The sequence below is a fragment of the Hippoglossus hippoglossus genome, chromosome 9 (assembly GCF_009819705.1).
Source record: "Hippoglossus hippoglossus isolate fHipHip1 chromosome 9, fHipHip1.pri, whole genome shotgun sequence".
NCBI lineage: Eukaryota > Metazoa > Chordata > Actinopteri > Pleuronectiformes > Pleuronectidae > Hippoglossus > Hippoglossus hippoglossus.
This window is the reverse complement of record NC_047159.1, coordinates 13256743-13279895: the sequence shown is the minus strand read 5'-3', so window position 1 is coordinate 13279895 and position 23153 is coordinate 13256743. Positions and strand designations below refer to the sequence as shown.

At 41.0% G+C, this 23153-nt stretch overlaps 2 protein-coding genes across 2 annotated transcripts; both read left to right on the top strand.

Moving 5' to 3' along the window:
- The first annotated feature begins 824 nt into the window (after positions 1 to 824).
- On the top strand, positions 825 to 12323 carry LOC117768497 (serine/threonine-protein phosphatase 2A 55 kDa regulatory subunit B alpha isoform). Its single transcript, XM_034596904.1, has 10 exons — positions 825 to 1172; positions 1600 to 1677; positions 3555 to 3652; positions 3833 to 3998; positions 4192 to 4304; positions 5299 to 5476; positions 6427 to 6591; positions 7550 to 7719; positions 7870 to 7961; positions 8644 to 12323. Exons 1-10 carry the CDS (start codon positions 1166 to 1168, stop codon positions 8921 to 8923), a joined length of 1347 nt encoding a protein of 448 aa, XP_034452795.1. The 5' UTR covers positions 825 to 1165; the 3' UTR covers positions 8924 to 12323.
- A 2294-nt stretch (positions 12324 to 14617) lies between these two features.
- On the top strand, positions 14618 to 19124 carry LOC117768505 (BCL2/adenovirus E1B 19 kDa protein-interacting protein 3-like). Its single transcript, XM_034596925.1, has 6 exons — positions 14618 to 14772; positions 15879 to 16149; positions 16256 to 16337; positions 16432 to 16538; positions 16639 to 16788; positions 17471 to 19124. Exons 1-6 carry the CDS (start codon positions 14625 to 14627, stop codon positions 17517 to 17519), a joined length of 807 nt encoding a protein of 268 aa, XP_034452816.1. The 5' UTR covers positions 14618 to 14624; the 3' UTR covers positions 17520 to 19124.
- The last annotated feature ends 4029 nt before the right edge of the window (positions 19125 to 23153 follow it).

Here is a 23153-nt window from a genome sequence, read left to right as displayed (position 1 = left end):
GCCTTGGTGACATTGTTACACTGATAGGATTTACAGGGGCATGTGAATATAATATAGTCATTTATGTGAAGACTCCCACTTGTGCTTTTCCTACTATGACAGGAATGAAGTATAAAAATGTCTGCAGTAAAAAAAAATACATATAGGGGCCAACCAGTATTTTGCTCTGGGGCTGTTTGTGGGTAAATCTGGGCCGGGCCGGGCGATGGGAGCAGTTCGTTTGTCGCTAGCTCTTCACATCTAGAAACTGAGGTGGACTTCATTAGACTGGTATTTAAACTAAACTGACTGATGTCTGGCAGGTGACCCCAGAGGTGCCTTTGTGTTCTGTTTATTTCCATATGTTGTCAGAACAATGAGTCTGGATGTTACTAATATCTGAGGCTTAATGAACAGCAAACATCCAACTTGATTTTGTTTTTGTCAAAGAAATCAATTGATCTAAAATGAATACTTAATTGAATTCAATCAATTGAACGTTATTTGAAACATTATGAATCGAATTCATTACATATGATGTGAGTTTAAATTAAAGTGAAATTAAACTATTTAATCTAGTTCAGTTTTCTCACTTCACTTTTGCTGAATTCACTGTGCGGGCGCGGGTGAGCTCGATTCTTTCCACTGCCACAACGCACACGGGCGGGGTTCAAGCTATTACAGGGTTTTCACCCAAAAAGTCCTTTTGGATTTCCATTGGGGTCGAAACGTGCAATAAATCAAGTGACCCGGGGGGGTTTCAGTGACAGTAATCCCCCCCCCGTGTTGTTGACGGTTTGAGAGCCAGCCGGGTTCAAATGTCCCGGTGCTCCCCCGCCACCGCTCCCTCACGGTGAAGGATGTTGAGCGCCGCCCGAGTTGCGCCATTTTGAAAGTGTGAACGCTGGGAGAGGCAGAGGCGAGGGAAATCTCAAAGTAGAGAGCAAAGTCTGAAAGCCACCACTCGGGTCTGTACTTTAGTTTCCTCGGTCGGAAACTGCTTCGGTACGTCTGTGTCGACCGGGGCCTGGGACTTGTGCGGCGAGCGGAGTTCCGTGCGCCACTTCCCCGCTTCATTCCTCCGCTGCTCCTCGGTCAGAACCGCCCAACCGACCCGGGTCAGCGGCACTGCTCTGCTCCGAGTCCAGGGCCCGAGCCCGCTACAGAGTCCCCCTCCGTCCGAGCCATGGCAGGTAAAAGCTCCAGAGTTCAGACGGTGATCGTGTCCGAGGTGTCGCTGTTATTCTGCTGTGTCCGTCCCGTCACGCACAGATGCTGGGTTTGTCTCCTGTGTTGTGGTTACCCAGCGCAGGCTAACTGACAAGCTAGGATACTTTCAAGATGCTAGTGCGCGTGTGTGTATGTATGTATGTGTGCGTGTGTGTCACTGTCAGCGTGAAAATGAGTGTTTTCTACAGCAAACAAGTTTAAAGTATCTCCCTGAATAGGTAGCTCGTCCAATGATAATATGTGATAAGTAAAAAGTTACACAGCGCCTTGTTCTGTTAGCATAAGTCATTTAAGACCTTTTTTTTATTAGCTTAGTTAGCACCGAGCTAACGCGTGTAAAGTTGTCCTAAACGGTGTCGTTGTGTTGAAACGTGTTGTTGTGTTGTGCAGGGGCCGGTGGTGGGAACAGTGATGTGCAGTGGTGCTTCTCTCAAGTCAAAGGAGCCATAGATGATGATGTCGCAGAAGGTAAGTCCATGTGGTGGTCACTGAACTGAAGACCTGCCACAGTGAGCTGTCTGTACGGCACCCTGTGTACGCCTCTGTTTAGTTAGCTTCAATGCTAAAGGGTTTGCGGTATTTATACATATGAAAAGCTTTATGACTAATGGCTATTTGTGAGCACCAGTCTGTCTGCACTGAAGTAAACGGGTCAGTGGTGTGTGACACTTGCTCATAGTCCGGTAGGCCTGTTTATAGACTGGTAAAACTTTCTATTTCTGACATAATTGCTGCAAACTGTCAACAGCCACTACTTTTATAATCCCCTGGTTTAGATTAGTCCAGTGTGTGTTATTTAATGCTTGCACGCTGGAGAGTGCAATGCATATTGGAACTGAAAAGTCACAGGTTTTAAACTCTGCAAGACAAGGACATTTTGCTATTTAGAAGTAAGTTCAAAAAGTTATTTGGTTGACTAACCATTTTACTTGACTTCTACTTCAGATTTGCTTCATAGTGCATGAATGTCCTAGAACTAAAGGGTCTGATCAGCCAAGTCAAAAGGAAAACTTTCCCTACTTGGATTCTGTTGGTATTTAGCCATGCGGTTGGAAATGGACATATACTGCAAACCCATTACAATAGAGGTGACTGGAACTGCAATGTGATCAAAGCATCACAGTATGAAATGAAAACCCTGGCAGGAAAGTGTCCTGACAGAATGTTTTGACCTAGTTCCTTGCAAGCAAACCTTCTTATCAATAGTGGATTTTGGATTTGATGCATTACAACCCAGGCTTAAACAGTTGTTTAGATTATTAACAGGAGTTCATATCCGCACAGATATTTTGAGCCGAAGTGATCCTCAAGCTTGCACTTATGGCTCGTCACACTCTACTGACCAGTCCATGCTTGCAGACATTATCTACAGCAATCAATGCTGTACTATGACCACCAACCTTTCCATGCTCATAATTTGCTCATGAAGTAGAAATGTATCTCCACAAGCTAGTTGAGTTTTTTCTTATATATGTGCTCATTGTAGTTTTTGTATCCATATTAGCATGAAGACCAAAAGTGAAAAAATAACTAATCACCCTTTATTCCATTGTCTAATTAGTAAATTCACAAATGCCCTATACACCTATGTTTACAGTACATGATGATGGCACAGTTGTTTACAGTAAGCTTTGCCTGAGAACAAATATATAAATGTGAGCCTCTCCTTGTGTCAATAGTATACATAGCCGTACATAAGCTGAAAACACGACAGTAATGTTGCAGTTTTTATTTTACTTCTACTGAAATAGTCTGCTTCACATTTTGTTTTTATCTGTGAGCTTGTGTGGAGTCAGGCAGTCCCAGGCACTTTGTTCTGTGTTACGAGAGGAACAACACCATAGTCTATATTAAGGCTTGCTCTAGCTCAGAATAGTGTGAGTCAGTAAACAGGGATTGATTGTTGTATTGTAGGATTTGATGAGAATGCTTGTCTTTGAGAGGCACTGAATAGCAGCAAAGTTTGTTTTCCACCTCATCTTCAAGTTTCATTGCACTACCACGTTGTAGTGTTTGTTTAGTTAAACATGTACAACACTGATCAGTTGTGTTCTCACCGTGGTTGACAATGTTTTCTCACCTCATAGGTTTTTAAAACAGCAGTAAACATACAATATTGATATATCTGCTGGAGGAATATCAGGTATCATTGGGAGGAAGTAAATCGTTCAACCACAAAACCCTTGTTAATCAGTGCGAAAATCTTTTCATGTCGAACACACCTCAGATTTACACAGTTGGTGTCCTTACTACAGTTGTAATAAAAGAAATTGACATTTAAAATTAGGGTAGATAAAAAAAAATAGATGATTTGATTGATTCTAATTTCTCAACTTTATTGACAGCTGACATAATTTCTACGGTTGAATTCAACCACTCTGGGGAGCTGCTAGCCACTGGGGACAAGGGAGGTCGTGTTGTCATCTTTCAGCAGGAGCCAGAGGTAAGTTTTGGTCACTCATCTGATTAAAGTTAATCTGTGATCATTGTTTTTCACATCAGATTATTCATACTTTGGTCACATAGGCTGCACATTTTATTTCATTCAGAATTTAAGAATGAAAGGCTGGTTCCTGCTGTCAGTAAAGGTCTTGAACTTAACTCTTCTGTTTTTCTTTTTCAGAGTAAGAATCAGCAACAGTGCAGAGGAGAGTACAATGTTTACAGCACCTTCCAGAGCCATGAGCCTGAGTTTGACTACCTGAAAAGCCTTGAGATTGAGGAGAAGATCAACAAGATTCGATGGCTTCCTCAGAAAAACGCTGCACAGTTCCTTTTGTCTACAAATGGTGATTAAACCACCGGATGCTAAGCAAACTGATTCACTGAAATAATAATTAATTGGTGATAATGAGCTATTCTTAAACTGCAATCTTTCCGACTGGCTGCTGTAGACTTCGTTTGGCAGCAACTAATCTAAATTTATACAGTTTATGTTATTTATGATAATATTTTATGATCTCTGCTCTTTGACTTTGGCAGACAAAACCATAAAGCTGTGGAAAATTAGTGAGCGTGACAAGAGACCAGAGGGCTACAATCTGAAGGAAGAAGATGGCCGCTACAGAGATCCCAACACTGTCACAACACTACGGGTGTGTATAATTTACTTTAACACTGTCCCAATAATGTTGAACATGTACTTGTTGTTAAACATGTTTTATATGTCGGATTTGTAATTAATAGCGACAGCAAAAATTATTTACTTGCTTCCCATCCATTCCTTAAAGCAGTAAATCAAGGTAGTGAATTAAAACTGTGATAATTTGCTTGGTTGCCAACTACATGAAAATAGTCATTGCAGCACCTTCTGTCAAAATTTTGATTCATGCTGAAATCCAGCCATCATTGCCACATGTTTAACTAATGCGGCCTTTTGAACGGAAATTGAGCGCTTGTGGTTATAATGTGGGAGGTCCTGTACAAGGTGTGCTTGGTGCTCAAGCTGTTAAATGACGACAAAGCTGCAAATCAACAGCAACATTGATGCTGTTATTAATGTTACTGTGGACGTCTGGGAGCCACAGAAGCAGTCGGGTAGTCTAATGTAGAGAAAGTAAAGGCTTAATGACAGAGGGTAAACATGAGGCCATGGAAAATATCAATATTTTGTTTGGACACTATGAAGTAAGACTATAAAGAAAAACTATACAACTAAAAATATAATATTAACTTATCCAATGATATATTAACTTCAGTTGCCTTCACCATTTCTGAAAATGTCAGCAAAACGTGTGAACTCAAAGTTCTCAGAAATTTCTGAGATTGTGAATGGGTGTCATATGGAGTCAGTTGGTGAAGTACGGTAAACTTAACCCCATTTGAAGGCAACATAATAACATTAACAATCCATTCATGGTGCTCCTGCACTGGAGCCTTTAATTGTCCACTCTGGTAAAGGTCTATTCCGCTCTACATGCACGTAACAGTTTTCTGTCTGGTCGTCATTTCATAAATTGTTCATCATTTATTTATTTAAAACCTCGGGAGACACATTGAGGTAGAACCCTCATTTTCAATGGTGCCGAGGTACAGCAATACACATCCAAACACATTTGATGATGATCCTAACCCTGCTCCTCTCCGTAGGTACCAGTGTTCAGGCCCATGGACTTGATGGTGGAAGCCAGCCCTAGACGAGTGTTTGCGAATGCTCACACTTATCATATCAACTCAATCTCAGTCAACAGTGATTGTGAGACCTACCTGTCTGCAGATGACCTGCGCGTTAACCTCTGGCATCTGGAGATCACAGATCGCAGCTTTAGTATCCTTTTGTTGTTTAATTGTATGCTACATCATCTTTTACAGATCACAACATTTTTCATGTTCTGTGGTGGAGATGATCATTCAAGTCTCTAAACAGTAGCCTCTTACTTGGAAATATGAATTTGTAGTGTCGGTATAAGTTGACTAAGAAAACATGTCAAACTTCTGGTTGATTTTACGAGAACATAAATAGCTGACTCACTGTCAGTTTATGATGTGACCTTGCGTACATCCGGTTCACCTACCCACCACACATCACACAGGATATAGTCAGACTGTCCCTGCTGCAAAACTGAACTTCACTGCATATAAGGACACCTTTTCTGATCCATGTCTGTAAATTCATCATCAATTCATTCATCAGTTTTATTATATAGACCATGCAAGCAATGATCCAATTTTTGTGTTATTGAAATATATTAATTGGTGTGATATTTAATAATACCACCAGATGTCCCCAAAGTAAGGATTTTTAAACTTCTAAACATATTGTAGTGACTCTATAGTTGAAATGTTGTATATGATTGACCCTGAAGAAGTTACGTTGTGAAAATGTTTTCCTGCATTGCCCTGACTAAAGATGTGAAGTGTCCTAACTCTCTAATGAGGGTAAAATGAATTATGCGATGGCCAAATGCTACCATTGTGCGTGCATTCCCAAAATAAGCCGGTATTGATGTTTGTACTGAGCATCTGTCATAGATATGATAGTAGACTAACTGAATACATGATCACAGGCAGAATTATTCAAACTTAATATTCTTATAACCGTATTGACCTCCAAAAATATGAATTATTGGACTTAGAACATGTGGGGGAAGTTCTGATTGCAGGTTGTGTGTACTAGCCCTGTAGCAAAACCTTTTTGTCTGATTCCTATTTTGGAAGTATCTCTTTAAGTTGTGTAAATGTCTGTTAAGCCACTTGACCTTAACCGCACTTCTTCAGATATTGTTGACATTAAACCAGCCAATATGGAGGAGTTAACAGAGGTGATCACAGCTGCGGAGTTTCACCCCAACCAATGCAACACCTTTGTCTACAGCAGCAGCAAAGGCACCATTCGTTTGTGTGACATGAGGGCATCAGCCCTGTGTGACAACCACGCCAAAAGTAAGCCAATTTATTTCATGCTGTGTGCCTGCAGGGGAGCAGTTGCACTCTGAGGTGTGTGCTGAAGGAAAATGGATGATACACAATGAAATAGGTTTAAATGTCTAAGTTCTCTCTCAAAGTGGAAATACTGTGCTTAATGCATATAAAGAGCCTAAACGTTCTTCATCAACTAGCTACTATTGCCTGGGAAGTTTTTCTAAACAACACAGTGGTCTTCTGGAACTTAGAGCCCTCAAACTATGGATTGACTTACCAGATGACATTGGACATGCCACATCTAAAGCTGCATTTAAATCCCTTCTTAAAACTTATTTTTTAAATTTAATTTATTTCAGAGTTTACATTTATTTAAATTAATTATAATTGTATCTTATTATGTTATTGTTAATGTGGTGAAGTTACATTGTAAGTGTTATAAAAGTGCTCTACAAATAAGACTTATTTTTAATTCTATAAAGGCATATGGCAGTATTATCCTTATCAATCTACATGCTTTCAAATCCCAGATATTTAAGTTGGGAAGTAGCTTTTATAACATTTCAACTACAACATTTGCCAAGAAAATGTAAGCTTTAACCAAAACTTCAGTTTCCTGTGAAGTCTTGTCACTCAACCACCCATTATCTTGGAGTGGAGAGGGAGGCATGGAAAATGATTGCACAAGGAGTGCTTGAGAAATTTACAATTTGAGTTGCAGCACAATAAACAAATAGAGTTTAAAAGAGAATGATGGGAGTGTCTTAGGTCTCTCTTATCACTGTTTGTTTGACTTTTTTCAATTTTATAAAAAGCTGGCTTGTAGAAACATGATGTTTATGATGGTATCCGTACAGTGCATCTTTACAATGTTTCTGCAATAAATTCTACACAGCTTTAAAAAAAATGTGTAGTCTGTTATTGTATTAAGTAGAAGTCAGGGTAAAATAATGTCATACATCCTTTTCTTTTTTTTAAGTATTTGAAGAGCCAGAGGATCCGAACAATCGCTCGTTCTTTTCTGAAATCATCTCATCCATCTCTGATGTAAAGTTCAGCCACAGTGGACGCTATATGATGACCCGAGACTACCTGACTGTCAAAATCTGGGATCTCAACATGGAGAGCCGACCAGTAGAGACATATCAGGTGTGTAACTGCTGCTGTGCCAAGACAAAAGATATGTTTACTGTTTCTCCACAAGAGAGGAGTGTTTCACTGAAGTCCTAATGTCAATATCCAGGTGTCTAGTAATGTTATTTTACGCTTGCACAACTGTTCTTTACTTTCCTTAAACAGGTGCATGAATATCTCAGGAGTAAGTTGTGTTCACTCTATGAGAACGACTGCATCTTCGACAAGTTTGAATGCTGCTGGAACGGGAACGACAGGTGAGCAACTTTTTTTTTCTTAGACCGATCTATCTCCACATCGCTGTCAGTGCTGGAGAATGCTCTGGTTGCACCCATTATCATTCTGCAGCAAAACGCTTTGGCTTCTTTTGTATTTCTTTAAATCAATTTACTGTCTTCTTGGGCAGGTCCCTTCCTAAATGGTGTCAGGGGAAAATAACTTGTTTCAGTTGAAGATTTGCACATGAATGAATGATTCAAATTGTCGTTAAAACTTGATGACAAAATAGCAATTACAGAGTAGTTTGCTAGCTTAAAGATTGTTGTTTAGAAGTGAATGGTATTTTGAAAAAGGCCGGAAGTTGAGAAGAATGCAGCATAAGACTTGTACCAGTCTACATCTGGTGAGTCAGACTCAGCTTCAGGAGAACTGTTTTAAGAATTTGAATGCATCATCTTTGGTTTCCCTCACACATTCAACATGTATGATGCATGCCCATGTTTTGGGCTGACCCTTATTTGAAGATGTACCCGGTGACGCTGGTCTTATCACTTACTGGGGTTATCTGTCCCCTGCAGAGCATAAGGCTGCCCAGAATGTGGTGTGAGTGGAAGGAGTATTCTGTACATGCTCTGAATAGTCTTGCATAAAATTATACTTTTGCCTTTTATTCAGTTTTCTTCATAATTGTAATTTTTGTCATACCTTGTCTCTCTGCAGCGTTGTGATGACGGGTTCCTACAACAACTTCTTCAGGATGTTTGACCGAGGCTACCGGCAGGACGTGACCTTAGAGGCGTCACGGGAGAACAGCAAGCCGCGATCGGTCCTGAAACCCCGCAAAGTAAGCACGGGTGGGAAGCGCAAAAAGGATGAGATCAGTGTTGACAGTCTTGACTTTAACAAGAAGATCCTCCACACTGCCTGGCATCCTTTGGACAACATCATTGCTGTGGCCACCACCAACAATCTATACATATTCCAGGAAAAACTCAACTAGCATCTGTTGAACTGCTCAGATCCCAGTTTCTGCTTGAGCCCCACTGCTCTGATACACACGCAAAACAAACATCCGTCTGTCTTTGACTAAATCCCCAAGTCTTGCTATGATCTGCCCGTAGTTATTTAAGTTTTGAACTTTTACAACAACAAACAGTGGCATTAACACAGTACATCCAAGCTGACCCCCACAAGCAAGTTTTTCATGTGTATTACATTAACCTTACATAAACATGCAGATCTGAGACCAGGCTTTGGGACTTGGTGTCAAGGGTTCCTCCACTAGAATCACTCCATTCACCAAGTTTCTGTTTGCAACTCCACTACATCCCAAACCAAAGGGAAAACGTGTTCCACACACACACACACATATTTGGTTAGTTTGTTCCCTTATTCTTTTGTGCCATTGTGACATGATTCATTTGTATGTCATAGCTACCAATTGTCCATTAGTTTTTTGTAGCTAACATGTTTTATTATTTTCAAAAGGAAGTTCTTCTGTTTATCTGTCACCATGCTCCTTTTCACACAGACCTGAAACACTGCTAATACAAGCTGCCAACACTCCATAGCCAAGTATTTGTCTTTTTGCCAAGTTCACGCAAACTTTATGTACACAAATGATGGCCATGTTTATTTGCATATAAAGCAGAGAAGTCAAATCTTAACTCAAATGTCCACAAGAGATGCATTCAGGATGATTATGTCAAAGTAATTGTTCTGTGGCAGTGCATTTGCAAGCAAGGAAACTAAATAATGAAAGAGTAGAATCTGCCTTTTGAATGCAGGAAATAATGAACTTCATTCAATACCTTTAATAACATGTATGTTTCAAAAAATGTGTCTCCAGGGTTAGAGTTTCTGACACAACTGAGATGCTGTAGTGAGTGTCCTGAACAGAGTCCGGTTTTCAGAACATTCCCTGGTCTCAGTTGCATTAACAGAATCTGACTAAACGTTCACTGAGAACTGGATTGGTCTATTTAAACTTGTGGACAGGAATGCATATGTAATTTCTTGTTAATGAGCTAGAACATTTAAAAAGAAGTCTTATGTAGTCCTTTTAACATAGACACAATAATGGTGTATGCTTGTCTGGCATTGTGTTTTTTGGAAGTTGAACAGGGGCTGATCATGCCAAAGTAACTAGTCCTCTACACTCTGAAGTTAGAATCGCTTAAAACTGTCTTTTAGAAAAGGTGCCGTCGGTCAGATCGCACACCCTCGCACATGTGGGGACCACCATTAAAGCTCAGGACAAAAGCTTATAAACGTGGCGTGCTGTGGCCTGATCTTCTTGTGGTTAGTGGCAACATCGTTGAGCGCCGCCATCAGCTTCCCCACAAAGAGCATGTCATATAGATTGATCGCTTTACCCTCTGGATCTTCTGTTTGTAGAGTTGTTTTTTTTTTAAATGATGTTTTGTACTGTACCTGATAAAAGAAGAATAACCACTATAGCTGATTTATTTTTGTATAAATGAAAGCAATAGGATTACAGTCTGATCACTGTAGTTTCTTTAGCTGTCTATCTCAGACTGATTGTAGGTGGAAGGTCACTTGACAGTCAGGTGACCTTTTTCGTATTGACTGTATGACTTTGGGACGTTTTGTTCATTCTGGCAGGTATTTGTTTTGAAAGCGAGAGACTTTTTGTGACATCGGGGAGGTGTTGTCGTTCCTGACATGGGATGTCCGAAGAAAAGTATTTTCAGTATCTCCGTAGTCACAAGCACTATAACAGTTTATTTTTTTAATTTGGCTGACTAACTGTTTGTAGAACTTATTTGGACTCTTCAGATATATATATCCTGAGATGATTAAGATCTTAATGTTCTGTTTCTGTGCCATGGTTCTGTTTATGAATAATTTTTGCTTGCTGTGAAAAGAATGGGTCCTTGTGGGGAAAGGCATTTTAATCAACATTTAATATTAAAACTGTTAAATCAAGCTCTCTCTAAAGCTAGTCAAGTCAATTGACTAGGTAGAGTTACTGATTCATGAAATGTCTTCTCTCTCCTGTGATGCAGGGGTAGCTCTCCTATACAAATGTGTTTATTTAAAAAGGAGAATTTGTGAAGCACTTAGTTTGCGGACAATTATTGTATCAAAGATGTCATTAACAACTGTACTGAGCAAATTAACTCGGCTGTTTCTCTGCTGCACTATGCTTCAGTCATATGCTGCCACTTTACTTTGGAACAACACTTTTCACGTCATTACATTGTTCTGGTGATTGCTTAAGCCATTGAATCAGGGCATGAAGGTCCACTGGACCACAATTATGTGTCACTCCTACAACGGAGAACTGATTTCCAAAATAACTACCCATCTCCAAATGTGGGGGTAAGCTACTGTCTCTCTCTCTCAGGGCTCTGGGTTACGTCCTCTGGTAATAAGACACTTGGATTTTTTAATTTTCTCTTGCGACCTTTTAAAAAAACTTTTCTTTATTTTCTGATGCAAGATTGTGTGAGGGTGGTTAAAGTTATTTGCCTCATGTCATATATGTAAAAACCTGTATAATGTGGCACCTTTGTCCCATTCCACAGTCAAAGATAATTCAGTCAGTTCGTCAACAATCAAAAGCTCTGGCCTGTCATTCATATAAATGAAGCATTTACTCACTCACTCACTATTGAGTAATTATTGTTCTAAACATCTGTTGTGAGAAATGTTTGAAAATGCAAAAATCTATACAGAGAGGTTACACAGATCAGAATTGAGGTTTCTTTTATTAAGTAAATATTCTCATTGGCTTTTCCAACATCCCATCTTTGCAGACACAGCGACAAAATAAACAAACCAATCTTTTTCACTTTCCCCTCATGTCTCCATAGCTTTTATTGAATGCTATGGTATAAACCACAAAGATGTTCACAACAACCCAAATTGCCTTTCGTATAGCATTAAAGAGGAAATATAATCAAGTATGTTTCTTGAACTTTCTGGCACGCCAGACACGAGACTGCTCAGGGGAATTTACTGCTGCTCCGTGATCAAACCTTGTACCTGCAAAGCCGGCAGCTTCTCAGGAAAACTGCCTTACTCAGGTAGATCATGGTAGATACTTTTTTTTTTTTTTTTTTTTTTTTACATTTAAGTTTTCTGTAATGGCTTTGGAACATGAACCTTGCCCTACATACAGTATAAAGGATCATTAAATCTCAAGGAAACTGTCTAAATTGGAGTAATGAGTTTTTTTATATACATGTCTAATGTATCACAAGAGCAAAATGCACTTTTCTTTTTGTGAATTTCATTAATTTGTATTGTTTATTTCTTTCAAGGGGCTCTTGAATAAAGATTGTAGGAGAGCTTTGGTGATCTGTTTAAATGGTTCATTGTACAGCTTGGTTTGTCTTTGTCGAATGGAATAAAGAACAATTTAGATGAAAAGTAAAAGAATTTCAAAGAACATGATTTCTGAACAAAATGAATGTTTCTCTGTGGTTTTTGTATAGAACTTAAAGTAAAATGATCAGATAAATACAAGCTTTACCAAAATTTGGGGCAGTAGGAGGTTTATCCCTCTGCGTCAGTGACAGCTGAGGCCAGACACGTTATGTTTTCAGGTTGTCTGTCCCTCCCATTCTCCTGAACAAGCTATTTCAGGAATGCCTTATGGGAATTTCTCCAGTGTTCACTTGGACTTGAGGTCACAAAATAATTTTGGTCCTGACTCACGAATGGATATGCTCATTATGACAATTTAAAGCAAATGTCTAACGGGATGAAAGAGGTAAAATTTGATGTCCAAAAGGTTGATGGCCGACTTCCCTGTGATGTCAATGTTCTGCTAAATCCCTTTTCTGGCCGTAATTCAACACCAACAGGAAGAGGAACACGAACACTTAGGAACAGGAGGGGAGATTATGACCACACTTCCTGCAACATGACAGGTTGGCAGAGGCACACAACTGTATGGCAGTTATCCATGTTATTGTTGGGCTTTGAATGACAAGCCTAACATTTAAAAAAATCTTTTCAAAAGATGGTTAGGCTTATTTTGGACCTATCTCATCACCAAGGCAGACAAAACATTTTCAAATCTCTGCAGTGGTGTCAGACAGTGCTGCTGCTACTAAAAAATGTTGACTCAAAATGTAGTTACAATTGCAAATCCCTTATTACTGCTTGTTGCTCCAATATATTCTGATCTCAACACCTGATGTGCATCCATCCAGTAGTTCTATCATGGTATATAGGTCTACAGTTGTTTTATGATTAGTCTGCATCTGCTCCTTTGACCCAATTGGGTTCAACGGGGAAGAGGCAGAGGGTCACTCAAGTGCTCTTCTTCTGTTCAGCTGCTCTGAAAGCTTACGAATATATGATCCACTGCCTGTTATTACACAGTACTGTGGAAATGCATCAGTTAATTTACCTAAATCAAGCTGTTCATAATGCACTAGGACACTTTGAATAAGCTTTTGGCGCAACCATGCACTCAGTGGATATATTTCAATCAATCAAATTTTATTTGTATAGCCCATATTCCCAAATCACAATTTTTCTCATAGGGCTTTACAAGGTGCAAACATCCTCTGTCCTTAACCCTCAACAGGAGTAAGGAAAAACTACCCAAAAACACTTAACAGGGGGAAAAGTGTTAACCTCAGAGAGAGCCACACGTGAGGGATCCCTTCAGAAGTGCAATATATGCAGCGTATAATAGAGCATCAGTAAAATAACAGTATTTACAACATTGATTTAGAAGATACAGTTTGCAACATAATAGAAAGGTGCGTCAATGTTTCAAGTATTCATACATAAGAAAATGTCTGGGAGCAGCAATGACAAATGAATTAAGGAGTTGTCAGTAATGGTAGAGGATGTGTGTGAGGAGTGAGTGACAGGAGAGGACTGGGGTCAGCTTTATTACTGTCATCAGGGCTCAAACCCTCCTCACACTGGGATGACTCGGACAGAAGAGCGGGTCTACTGGCCTGCTTGAAAAAGGTGAAATCTTTCACGTTTGCAATTGTCTAAGTAAAGACATCAAAGATCCCTTTGATCTATGACGTTATACAGAGCTCCCACTGTTGAAGAGACACCTACACTCTAGCGAAGCCCTCGAACAACGTGGGATTGTTCAAAAACAATAAACCCTGTCTCTGAAATAAAAACACCGTCAGAATCCCAAGACTTTGCCCAACGCACAGGTTAGAGTTAAGAACTGGGACCGTGGGAGCGAGTTAGAAAAGTATAACTTCAAGGCTCATTCCAGAAATGTTCTCTCAAAATTAACATTAGACTCAATGGAGAGGGCCCCCGGAGAACTAAAATTCTAAAAAAGGGATACAGCCAAAAGTTTAGCTCTGATATATTTCATAGTGAGATGTCTGCGAAGCTAACTAGTTTTCCTACGTTTTGATGTAAAAATCACGTATGACAACCTCCATTTGTGGCTTTGAGAGCAGTTTAAGCACAGAAAAAATGGCTGAAAATCGGTCATTTTCTCACTCGTTCCTTTGATAAAGGCTCCCATAGACTCCCATTCAAAAAAACCTGCTGTTTTTCGCAATTTACGAGCGAACCGTTAGGCGAAAGTCTTAGAATAGGCAGATCCCACCATGTGTGTCAAAAACTGCGGGACGAGTAGCGGGACGAAATTTATGGCAGAGGAACGAAGAATAATAATATATGTGGATTCATTGCATTACTGCTGACATAATGTTTGTTTTCTGGATCTATATTTTATGTCTGGTGTGGACTCTGGACTGACTCGGCGCATGCGCACTGTGCACTCTGCGTGTCCCGCAGCTGAGATGAACGCTCAGGCTGGTGGAGTCAACATGTCCACCGCTGCTGCTCAGCGAAACAACAACGAGGAGCCCGGGCTCCACGGTACGTAGCGGCTCCGCGTGTCTCTCCGTGCGCCGCGTCACAGAGGACACGGTGGCCGGCATTAAAAAGTGTCTGTTTCTGATCATATCCGCGTATTTTCGAGTTTATTGTAAAAGTTGCATCGCTAATGGAATTTCCTCTTCGCCTGGGAGGGGCGGAGGGTGTTGTTCAGCGTCACCGCGAGAGTCAGCCAATTGCGTGGCGAGAAACGTTTGATCGACGGCTCGGCAGCCAATCACGTACGCCAGACGACCGTTGGGTGGGCTCAGGCCAAATGAAAACAAGTTTGGGACAAAAGACCAAATACATATTGTTTTTATTCGTCGTTCTGTTTCTCATTTCTGGTAGAAGCTCTTATGATGCTGACGCCTTGTGTAGTCGAGTTGTTTTTTATTCAGCTGCCGTTCGTCTGTCTGTTTATTTAGATGCTAGTTTTAAAGGGAGACAACGGCACCATGTTAGCATAACGCCTGAACACCAATAGCACCTAAAATACATAAAAAACACACCGTACTGATTAAAGGGGATTTGACGATCAACATTTTAAGGGTGGAAACAAACGCTCGCAGAGAAATGTGTATTGTATATGTGACAAAACCATCAGAGCTGGAACAGAACAGCGACGTGCCTGGGCACATTGTGTCACACTGCTCTCCACAGTTATGCAAGAGCTCACATGAGAGCAGCTCTGACTGCAAACTGTGTCTGTGTCTGTGCAGCCGATCACACAACAGACAACATGATCGAGTTACACGGTTTTTATTTATACTCACTAAATCCTTCATAGGGGAAAGGGGAGATTTGTGCTGCAAGGTTGATGTTTTGTTTTCACCCATGCTCAGATTACATAACTCATTTAGAAAAAAATGTGCAAGCTGTTTGTGGGGCAGTGGCACAAAGAAATGCACGCGCTCATGGATGCAGTGCACATCCAGTGCACAGCGCCAGTGTTTCAGGGAACGTAGGTCAGCAGTTTCCTTATAGATAGAGGACGGATGCATGTTTCTGTTTGGTGCACAATCTGCTTTTAGGTTTGCACTTTAACACAACAAACCAAATCTCCCTTTCTTCCTTCCTTCCCTCCTCTTGACCTTCGTGTTGCCAAGGCTCTTGGGTGGAGCTGGAGCTGAATGGGAACCCAGGGACCACGGGCGTGCAGGAGCACCTGCACATGACACCCTTTGCTGACCAAATAAATGCAAACGCAGAAGCGAGCCAAACCCTGCAGACCTTGGAAGTGGTGCCCGAGAATGATGAAAACTTCATCGGAGGATTAGAGCATGTGCCGTCATCCTCCTCCATCCACAATGGAGACATGGAAAAGATCCTCTTGGATGCACAGCATGAGTCCAGCCCAAGCAACTCTGCCTGTGATAGGTAGGAATAAAGGGCATTACATGATATATGCATGGAGATAAAGTGCACTTTGTACTGTACTGTTAAAAAAAGGAGGTTTTGACTTTTCTCTGATGTGTTGACTCAGTCCTCACAGGCCTCAAAGTCCAGATCAGGATGAGGGTCAGATAATGTTTGATGTGGAGATGTCCAGCTCAAGAAGTAGTCAGGTAAAACACCATGATACACTCAGAAGTTTCAACCCTTGTCATGTGTTTTCATTTCATGTGAAAAATAATATTGCTTTACCCCCTTTTTTCGCAGTCAGAGGAAGATGGTTCAGAGAAGGACAGAGAGGAAGACATCCTAATGAACAAAGAAGTCGACTGGGTCGCTGACTGGTCCAGCAGACCAGAAAACATTCCACCAAAGTAAGTAGACTCTCATTTCCAGTATCATACTGCTAATTGTCATTCAGACCATTCTGACATGATTATTAGCATTAATTGGTTGACTGATTTCTCCTCACAGGGAGTTCCACTTCAGACATCCTAGACGTTCTGAATCGCTCAGTATTAGAAAGAGCGGCGCCATGAAGAAAGGTGGCATCTTCTCAGCTGATATCCTCAAAATCTTCATCCCTTCCTTACTCATCTCACACATCCTCGCTATCGGCCTCGGGTAAGTCTATATTCACGCAGCTCCGTCTTCACGGAAACCAAGGGTCAGCTTTGCAGTGGCTTGCAGTGGTTGGCCCAGACCTGGGGCCTCATTTATAAAACAGGGAAAGTGGTGAAGAGCAGACCCCAGCAAATCAATCCTCCTAATGATGCACCTCTGACCCACTTACTAATGAGCAGAATTTAGCTGCTTTCATGCGCTGAAGTCTGGACATTTTCCTGAAAGTTTTTAAAGGCGCTGTATGTGAGAACACAAAAAAGTCAGTTGCAGTAGACATTTTTCTGGAACTTTTGCTGCTAGCCTCCTTGTAAAATGTCAGAGTGAGAATACACATTTCTCTCGAAAATGAGTGAAAAGTAGATGTAGACGAAAATGTCAACTCAGACAATGAGATTCGAGAGCTTTAGGTAATAAGGGCCGGTGCAGAAATTCTAAAACAAGTTGCAGAGCGGGCAAGAGACAGTCAGCAGCGATTGAGGGAGGAGCTGCTGTCACCAACAAGTTAGAACTGTCATCTGAAAGAACGCGTTGGATTCAGAGTAATGAGTTGGCCTGCGTGCTTTTGAAAATGTGAACCTTATCATTTATTTATCACTGTGTTCAAAGCATTATTTTTAATCATCTCTTGTTTTTTCAGCTGCTTTATTTCCCTGTTTCATGGATGTGTGTGTTTTTGTTCTAGGGTGTACATCGGGAAGAGAATTGCCACAGCCTCCACCAGCTCCTACTGATGAGAGGAGGAAGCAGTGCCTGTGTGTTCTCCTGTCTCCAACCATCGTCCTGTGGTCAAGATGTCTCCCTGCACCTATTGTACACCCACACTTCCTCCTCCTCCTATCTGCATTCTGTTCCATTGTAGTTGTTATAGAAGTAAACACATGACGTTATGTGGTTGCACTCCAACATGTTTTGACACAGAGTAACGTTGTACCCTAGCAGTCGTCACCAACTTGAATCCCGTAGATAACTGATGCTGTTAGAGCTGGAATATATTAGTCATCTTTTTTCAACTCAAAATGAGTACGTGACAAGGATTTGATGTCGGACGGCTTCAGGGTTTTGTGTTTTTTATTTCTGAAATTTCCCCCAATTGTTTTTGATTTGATGTCACAAGTAATCTGGCCTCGTCCTGAGCTGCACGTCTCCTCTGGTGTCTCAGCAGGCAGAGTGTGTATGCGCCATATCCCAATACAAACCAACTGAATTGGCTCTGGGAACAGAAGGGGTCTTTTATTGTCGCCTTAACTTTTCATTCTTTTAGCTTAACATTCGCGGTGCAGTTAACTGAGGGTGGGCAACAAATTGTGCTACACAAGTGGGATTCGTTTTTCAATTCCACAGATTTTTGAGCATGGAATTTGAATCACGTTGACTCCTGAGCGTTTCTTTTAAAAGTTTTTAAGGTTGGAAAGCTTCAACACTGGCTCCAAAACTAGACAGTGTGGCTGTTTGAGTATATTATAATATTGGAACCAACGATTGATGGCAGTTTACCAAGCCATTTGCTATTATTATTATTTTTATTTTTTTTGCCTACATATCTTCTTTAATAATATAGCAGCAATGGCAAAGTGCCAAATTAATAATTTTCACCACCGCACATTGGTGATTTAAGACTGTTTCTCATATGTTTAAGTATTTAAAGATGTAGATGTGAAACTTAATTAAAACTGTGATCTGCCCCATGTAATAGACGCCTTCTTGATATTGTTTAATTTCTATTTACGTTGATAATAATGCATATTATAGCTTATGCATAGTGGCAGTGTAATTAACGTGTCCTTGCTGTCATTTAATTGCTCAAGTGTCAGTTGCAGAAACCACCGCAGAGGAAGGTGTTTGCAGGGGCCTCATGTACAAGTGTTATACAACTTTAATCTAGTTTTCACTGTGCAATCCTTTCACATAGTATGATACAATGAACAGCGCATATAGCGTGTTTAGAATGATGACAGAAACAGATATGTGAAGCATTCCCTGAAGAAGATGCATGTGATTGCTGTTTATTGACGCTGGTTGGAAGACTGGATGACTCTTCTGTCACTATTTGTGGATTGATGACATTGTAACCGTACAACCATAATGTACAGTACACTAGTTGTAGTGGCAGTTTTGGTTATCAAGCGCTCAACGTGCATTTAGGCTTTAATGCATCATAAGACATACTAACTTATAAATCATATCAGGCTTATGTACAGGTGATCAGTGTGCAATACATTTTGAAGTTGAATAAAGTTTGTACTGTATACAGTCGCTGAGATATAAATACTAAGGAAGTGAATAGAGCTTGATGCATTATTGAAGCCATGATAACTAATAAAATGCACATATCATCATTATGGGTTTTCTTACATCTGATTAGTGACCTTATATGGTTCTGTTGACTGAACACAGAGGCTGGGACATACAGTAAATTACATTTCATTAACATGATTAGAATAATGCGTTTAAAGGAGAATGTGTTGGATTGTAGCTTGTCCAGTTTTTTTCAGGATAAATCTCACAGGTTCCCGGCTCTCACTTTCTCCTCCCTGGTTATTTCAGGTATCACGGACAGTGTGTAAAAAGGCGTCACTTCTCCTGTACCCTCTATTACTCCCCTTCCAACTAATTATCAGTTCTTATCCTTCTAAAACGTAAGTTACTTACATTAGTAGCCAACATATCTACAAGCACTGTGGGACCCTTTTTGAATACAGGCAAGTTCCATCAAGACTGGACACCTGGAAGCTGCCGAGCACATCCACAGTATAGGTGCTACACAGTAATGGGTTCAGGTCTTTGCTCATGGGCTCCTCGGTGGTGGTAATTTGTTCCTCCTCTTGCTTGTTCGGGAATGGACCCTTTTCAACAAAGGTTCAGTTCGTAACTGTTTTTAAGCCACGAATACCCCAAGTCATACCTCTACAAAGCATCTATTTCCTTTCCTTTTATTTATTAATAACAGTGTAATGATGACAGAGGAGGACCCCACGCATTCACAACAAATCAATGACAAAACTTTTTTGCAACATTTTTCTGTGGTGCACAAATGTCTACCTGCTGTCTTCTTCCTGTGCTGGATGTGCCTTGATAAACAGGTATCTAATAGCTTTGCCAGTTACAATGACAACTAGGGCGACGTTGTAGCACTAAGGGGCCCGAGCACAGGCATTTTCAAGCCTGTTGCGGTTAGTGGAGAGAGCGATCAATGACCAAGCGCACGTCTCCACGTTGCACGCGTTTTGCGCACTGCGGCAAGGACAAACGCTTCACTTCCTGCGTCCGTCACGCGATGTCGATCCTTGCCTGCTAATTGCTCATTACGGCCCACGCTATCAATTGCACATCACACTGTGAACATTTAATGTAAATCGAATGATAGTTGTAAAACAAAGCTTACTTCCCGTTGCCAGACTAATAGATCTGTTCAAGTAGGGGCTCTGATGTAACGTGAGCAATTTTGTGTCAATTGGACAATGTAACAACAACTTAATTATCACACTGATCAGTAGGTGGCGCTATGACCCTGCACTAATATTAATATATGGAGCTGTGCAGGTCAGGATTGTGATTATAGGTCAGCATTTGGGGGCCGGTTGGATAATGCAGAGTGGATTCACAAAGTACTTCCTGTTTCATGGCAAATCAGTAGGTGGCGCTATGACACTGAGGAAATATTGACACGTAGAGCTGTTCAGGCTTGGTCTCTGATCATGAGACAGAAGTTTGGCGGTGATAGGACAATGCACACTGGAGTTATGACAACATCGTCTCCTTTGGCGAAGGATGAACCTTCGCCGCACCTCAATGTTTACACGGTTTGAGGAAATGTCACAATTCTGACCATGATCCAATGACTTGACTGAGCTCTTATGAGCTGTATATTGTAAAGCAGCCAGGAGCAGTTCATCAAAGTATAAAACATGTCACTTCCTGTAGCCAGCAGGTGGCGCTGTAATGATGAGTCAATATTGACACATGGATCTGATCAGGGCGGGACTGTGAATGTGTGAATGAGGTTTGAGGCTGATGGAACAATGCACAGTTATAAGAAATCCCTCTTTTTTAGCGAATCATCAAAGTTTCACGCCACGGTCAGACCGTGTAACATACACTTTAAAAATTATCAATTTACTCTTAATCATGAACTGAAGTTATCTCTCAACATTAATTGACACACATCAGTAAGTTTAATTTAGTTTCCAACATATTAACAATGTGTGAACAAGCTCTTCAGCCCTGGGGAAGAGAATTTGTGCCTTGGGCAAACCATAGTCTTACACTGCCCTCTAGTGACCAATATTGCAGCTGCAGCTCAATCATCTTGATTTGATTCATCAAACTTTAATGCCACGCCACGGTCACACCGTGTGATGAAATCAAATATACCAAGGTAGTTTATATCTCCATCTTGTTGAGATGACATTCCCAGAAGTTGAAGTTGATCTGATGAAAGCCCTACGACAAGTTCGTCAAAGTAAAAATGTCTAAAATGGTCAAAATGGCCACTAAAGCCAAAATGGAGGGCTTCCTGTTTGGTCTAGCATATCTATCCAAGAGACTTTTTTGTTTGTTATGAAAAGACACATTGATTTTTGTACATGTCGGCCAATCGTGGTGCCGGGGCTGCCCTTTAGGGGGCGCTATTCAGTTATTTTGCCACGCCCATTCCTTAAAACCATCTGAATGTCTGCAGGGGGGCTGTTGTTACACAAATGTAGTTTGAGGGAGGTTGAACCTCCAACACCGAAGTTTAGCAATTTCGTGTGTCACGGCAAGTGGATGAACTTTGACGCCACGCCACTATTATGGCGTTTGACGAAAAGTCACAGTAATCTTATGCCTTCATTAACAATGTCTTTGATTTGATACAGTTTGACATGGCTGCGGGCAGTGGGTGAGGAGGAATACCTCCAAGTGTAAGACGTTCAAAAAACAAGACATTTCCTGTTGCAAACAGGGGGCGCTGTGATTTTAAGTCATGATTTCTGTGTAGATGTCATCAGGCCGGGACTCTTGTCTTACATGTCTAGTTTGGACTTGATTGGACCAAATAAGAGATACAGAACCTCGTGTTTTGATGGCGTGTAATCAAACTTTGATGCCACGCCACGGTCACACCGTGTGACGAAAAATCGATCTTTGAGGTAGTTTTCATTTCCATCTTGTTGTGATGACACTCATCTCCATATGAAGTTGATCTGATGAAAGCCCTGGGACAAGTACATCAAAGTAAAAATGTGGAAAATGGCCAAAATGGCCACTAAATCCAAAATGGCGGGCTTCCTGTTGCTTTTTTCCCCATTGCACCTCTGATAATTTTTGTTTGTCTGGTCATGATACACCTGGGCTACGATTTTTGTGAAGATCGGTGAAAGCTAACTGAGGGGCTTTTCCTTAGATGGCGCTGTTGAGGCCTCTCACCTTCGGTGCTCGGGCCCTAATAATAAAAATCCTTTCAATTTCAATAGGGCCTCCCACCGGAGGTGCTCGGGCCCTAATAATAATAATAATAATAATAATAATCCTTACAATTTCAATAGGGCCTCCCACCGGAGGTGCTCGGGCCCTAATAAGAACAATTAACCGTCCATCAAATAAACATATGAAAGAAGCTTCCATTAAGAGTTCATGATGAGTATAGGTCGAGTTCAGATCAAGTGTGAGATTGTGTGTGTGGGGAGAGTGTTCAGGTACAAAACCGTTTGTATATAATATGCCATTCAGTTCATAATTCGATTTGTAAAGAGGGATATGTGTGTGTGTGTGGGGGGGGGGGGGGGGGGGGGGGGGGTTGTTGGAGAGGGGAGTTAGTGTCCAATGAAAAGGTAAAGTGAGGGAAATGTGTGTTCTTTATGGCGGTCCTTTAATCTCCAGGTAGAGGGAAGATGAGGGGTGAAGTTTCTAGAGGCCAAGGGAATTCGGTGAAGCCAGGAGAGTTTCAATAGGGAGACTTAGCTTGTTTGGTTCATCCAGGAAAGAGGGAATCACGTTCCAATCCGAGCAGGTTAGATGTTTTTTTTTTAAATCCACTTCAGGCTCCAGGGATCAGCTTTCTTTCCTCATGGTCCAGGACGATTGTGAAATAAATCCAGCCGGTTCTGGGATCATGCTTTCCAGAAACTAGTTTATCTTTTTTATGATCTCCTTCCTACATTTTCTCTCACTTCACATGCTTCCACTCCATGCTGCCATTGTTTGAATTTCCCTCTTCTCTCTGGCTCACAGGTGTGTCCCATTCATCATCTCCCTCGCCCCTCCTTTTCCTGTTGAGGAGTAAAGGGCCATTCTGTCTTTTTAGTTTTCTCCTTTTCTGCTACAAGGTCATTTATTTATGTTCTAGATGCCCAAAATAACCGAGTCAGAGATATGTGACCCCCATT

Coding starts and splice junctions, on each gene's coding strand:
- LOC117768497 (XM_034596904.1), top strand. Junction 3,999..4,191: donor GTTCCTTTTGTCTACAAATG/GTGATTAAACCA, acceptor TGACTTTGGCAG/ACAAAACCATAAAGCTGTGG. Junction 4,305..5,298: donor ACACTGTCACAACACTACGG/GTGTGTATAATT, acceptor TCCTCTCCGTAG/GTACCAGTGTTCAGGCCCAT.
- LOC117768505 (XM_034596925.1), top strand. CDS start 14,625: ATGTCTGGTGTGGACTCTGGACTGACTCGGCGCATGCGCACTGTGCAC. Junction 16,338..16,431: donor CCAGCTCAAGAAGTAGTCAG/GTAAAACACCAT, acceptor CTTTTTTCGCAG/TCAGAGGAAGATGGTTCAGA. Junction 16,539..16,638: donor CCAGAAAACATTCCACCAAA/GTAAGTAGACTC, acceptor TTCTCCTCACAG/GGAGTTCCACTTCAGACATC.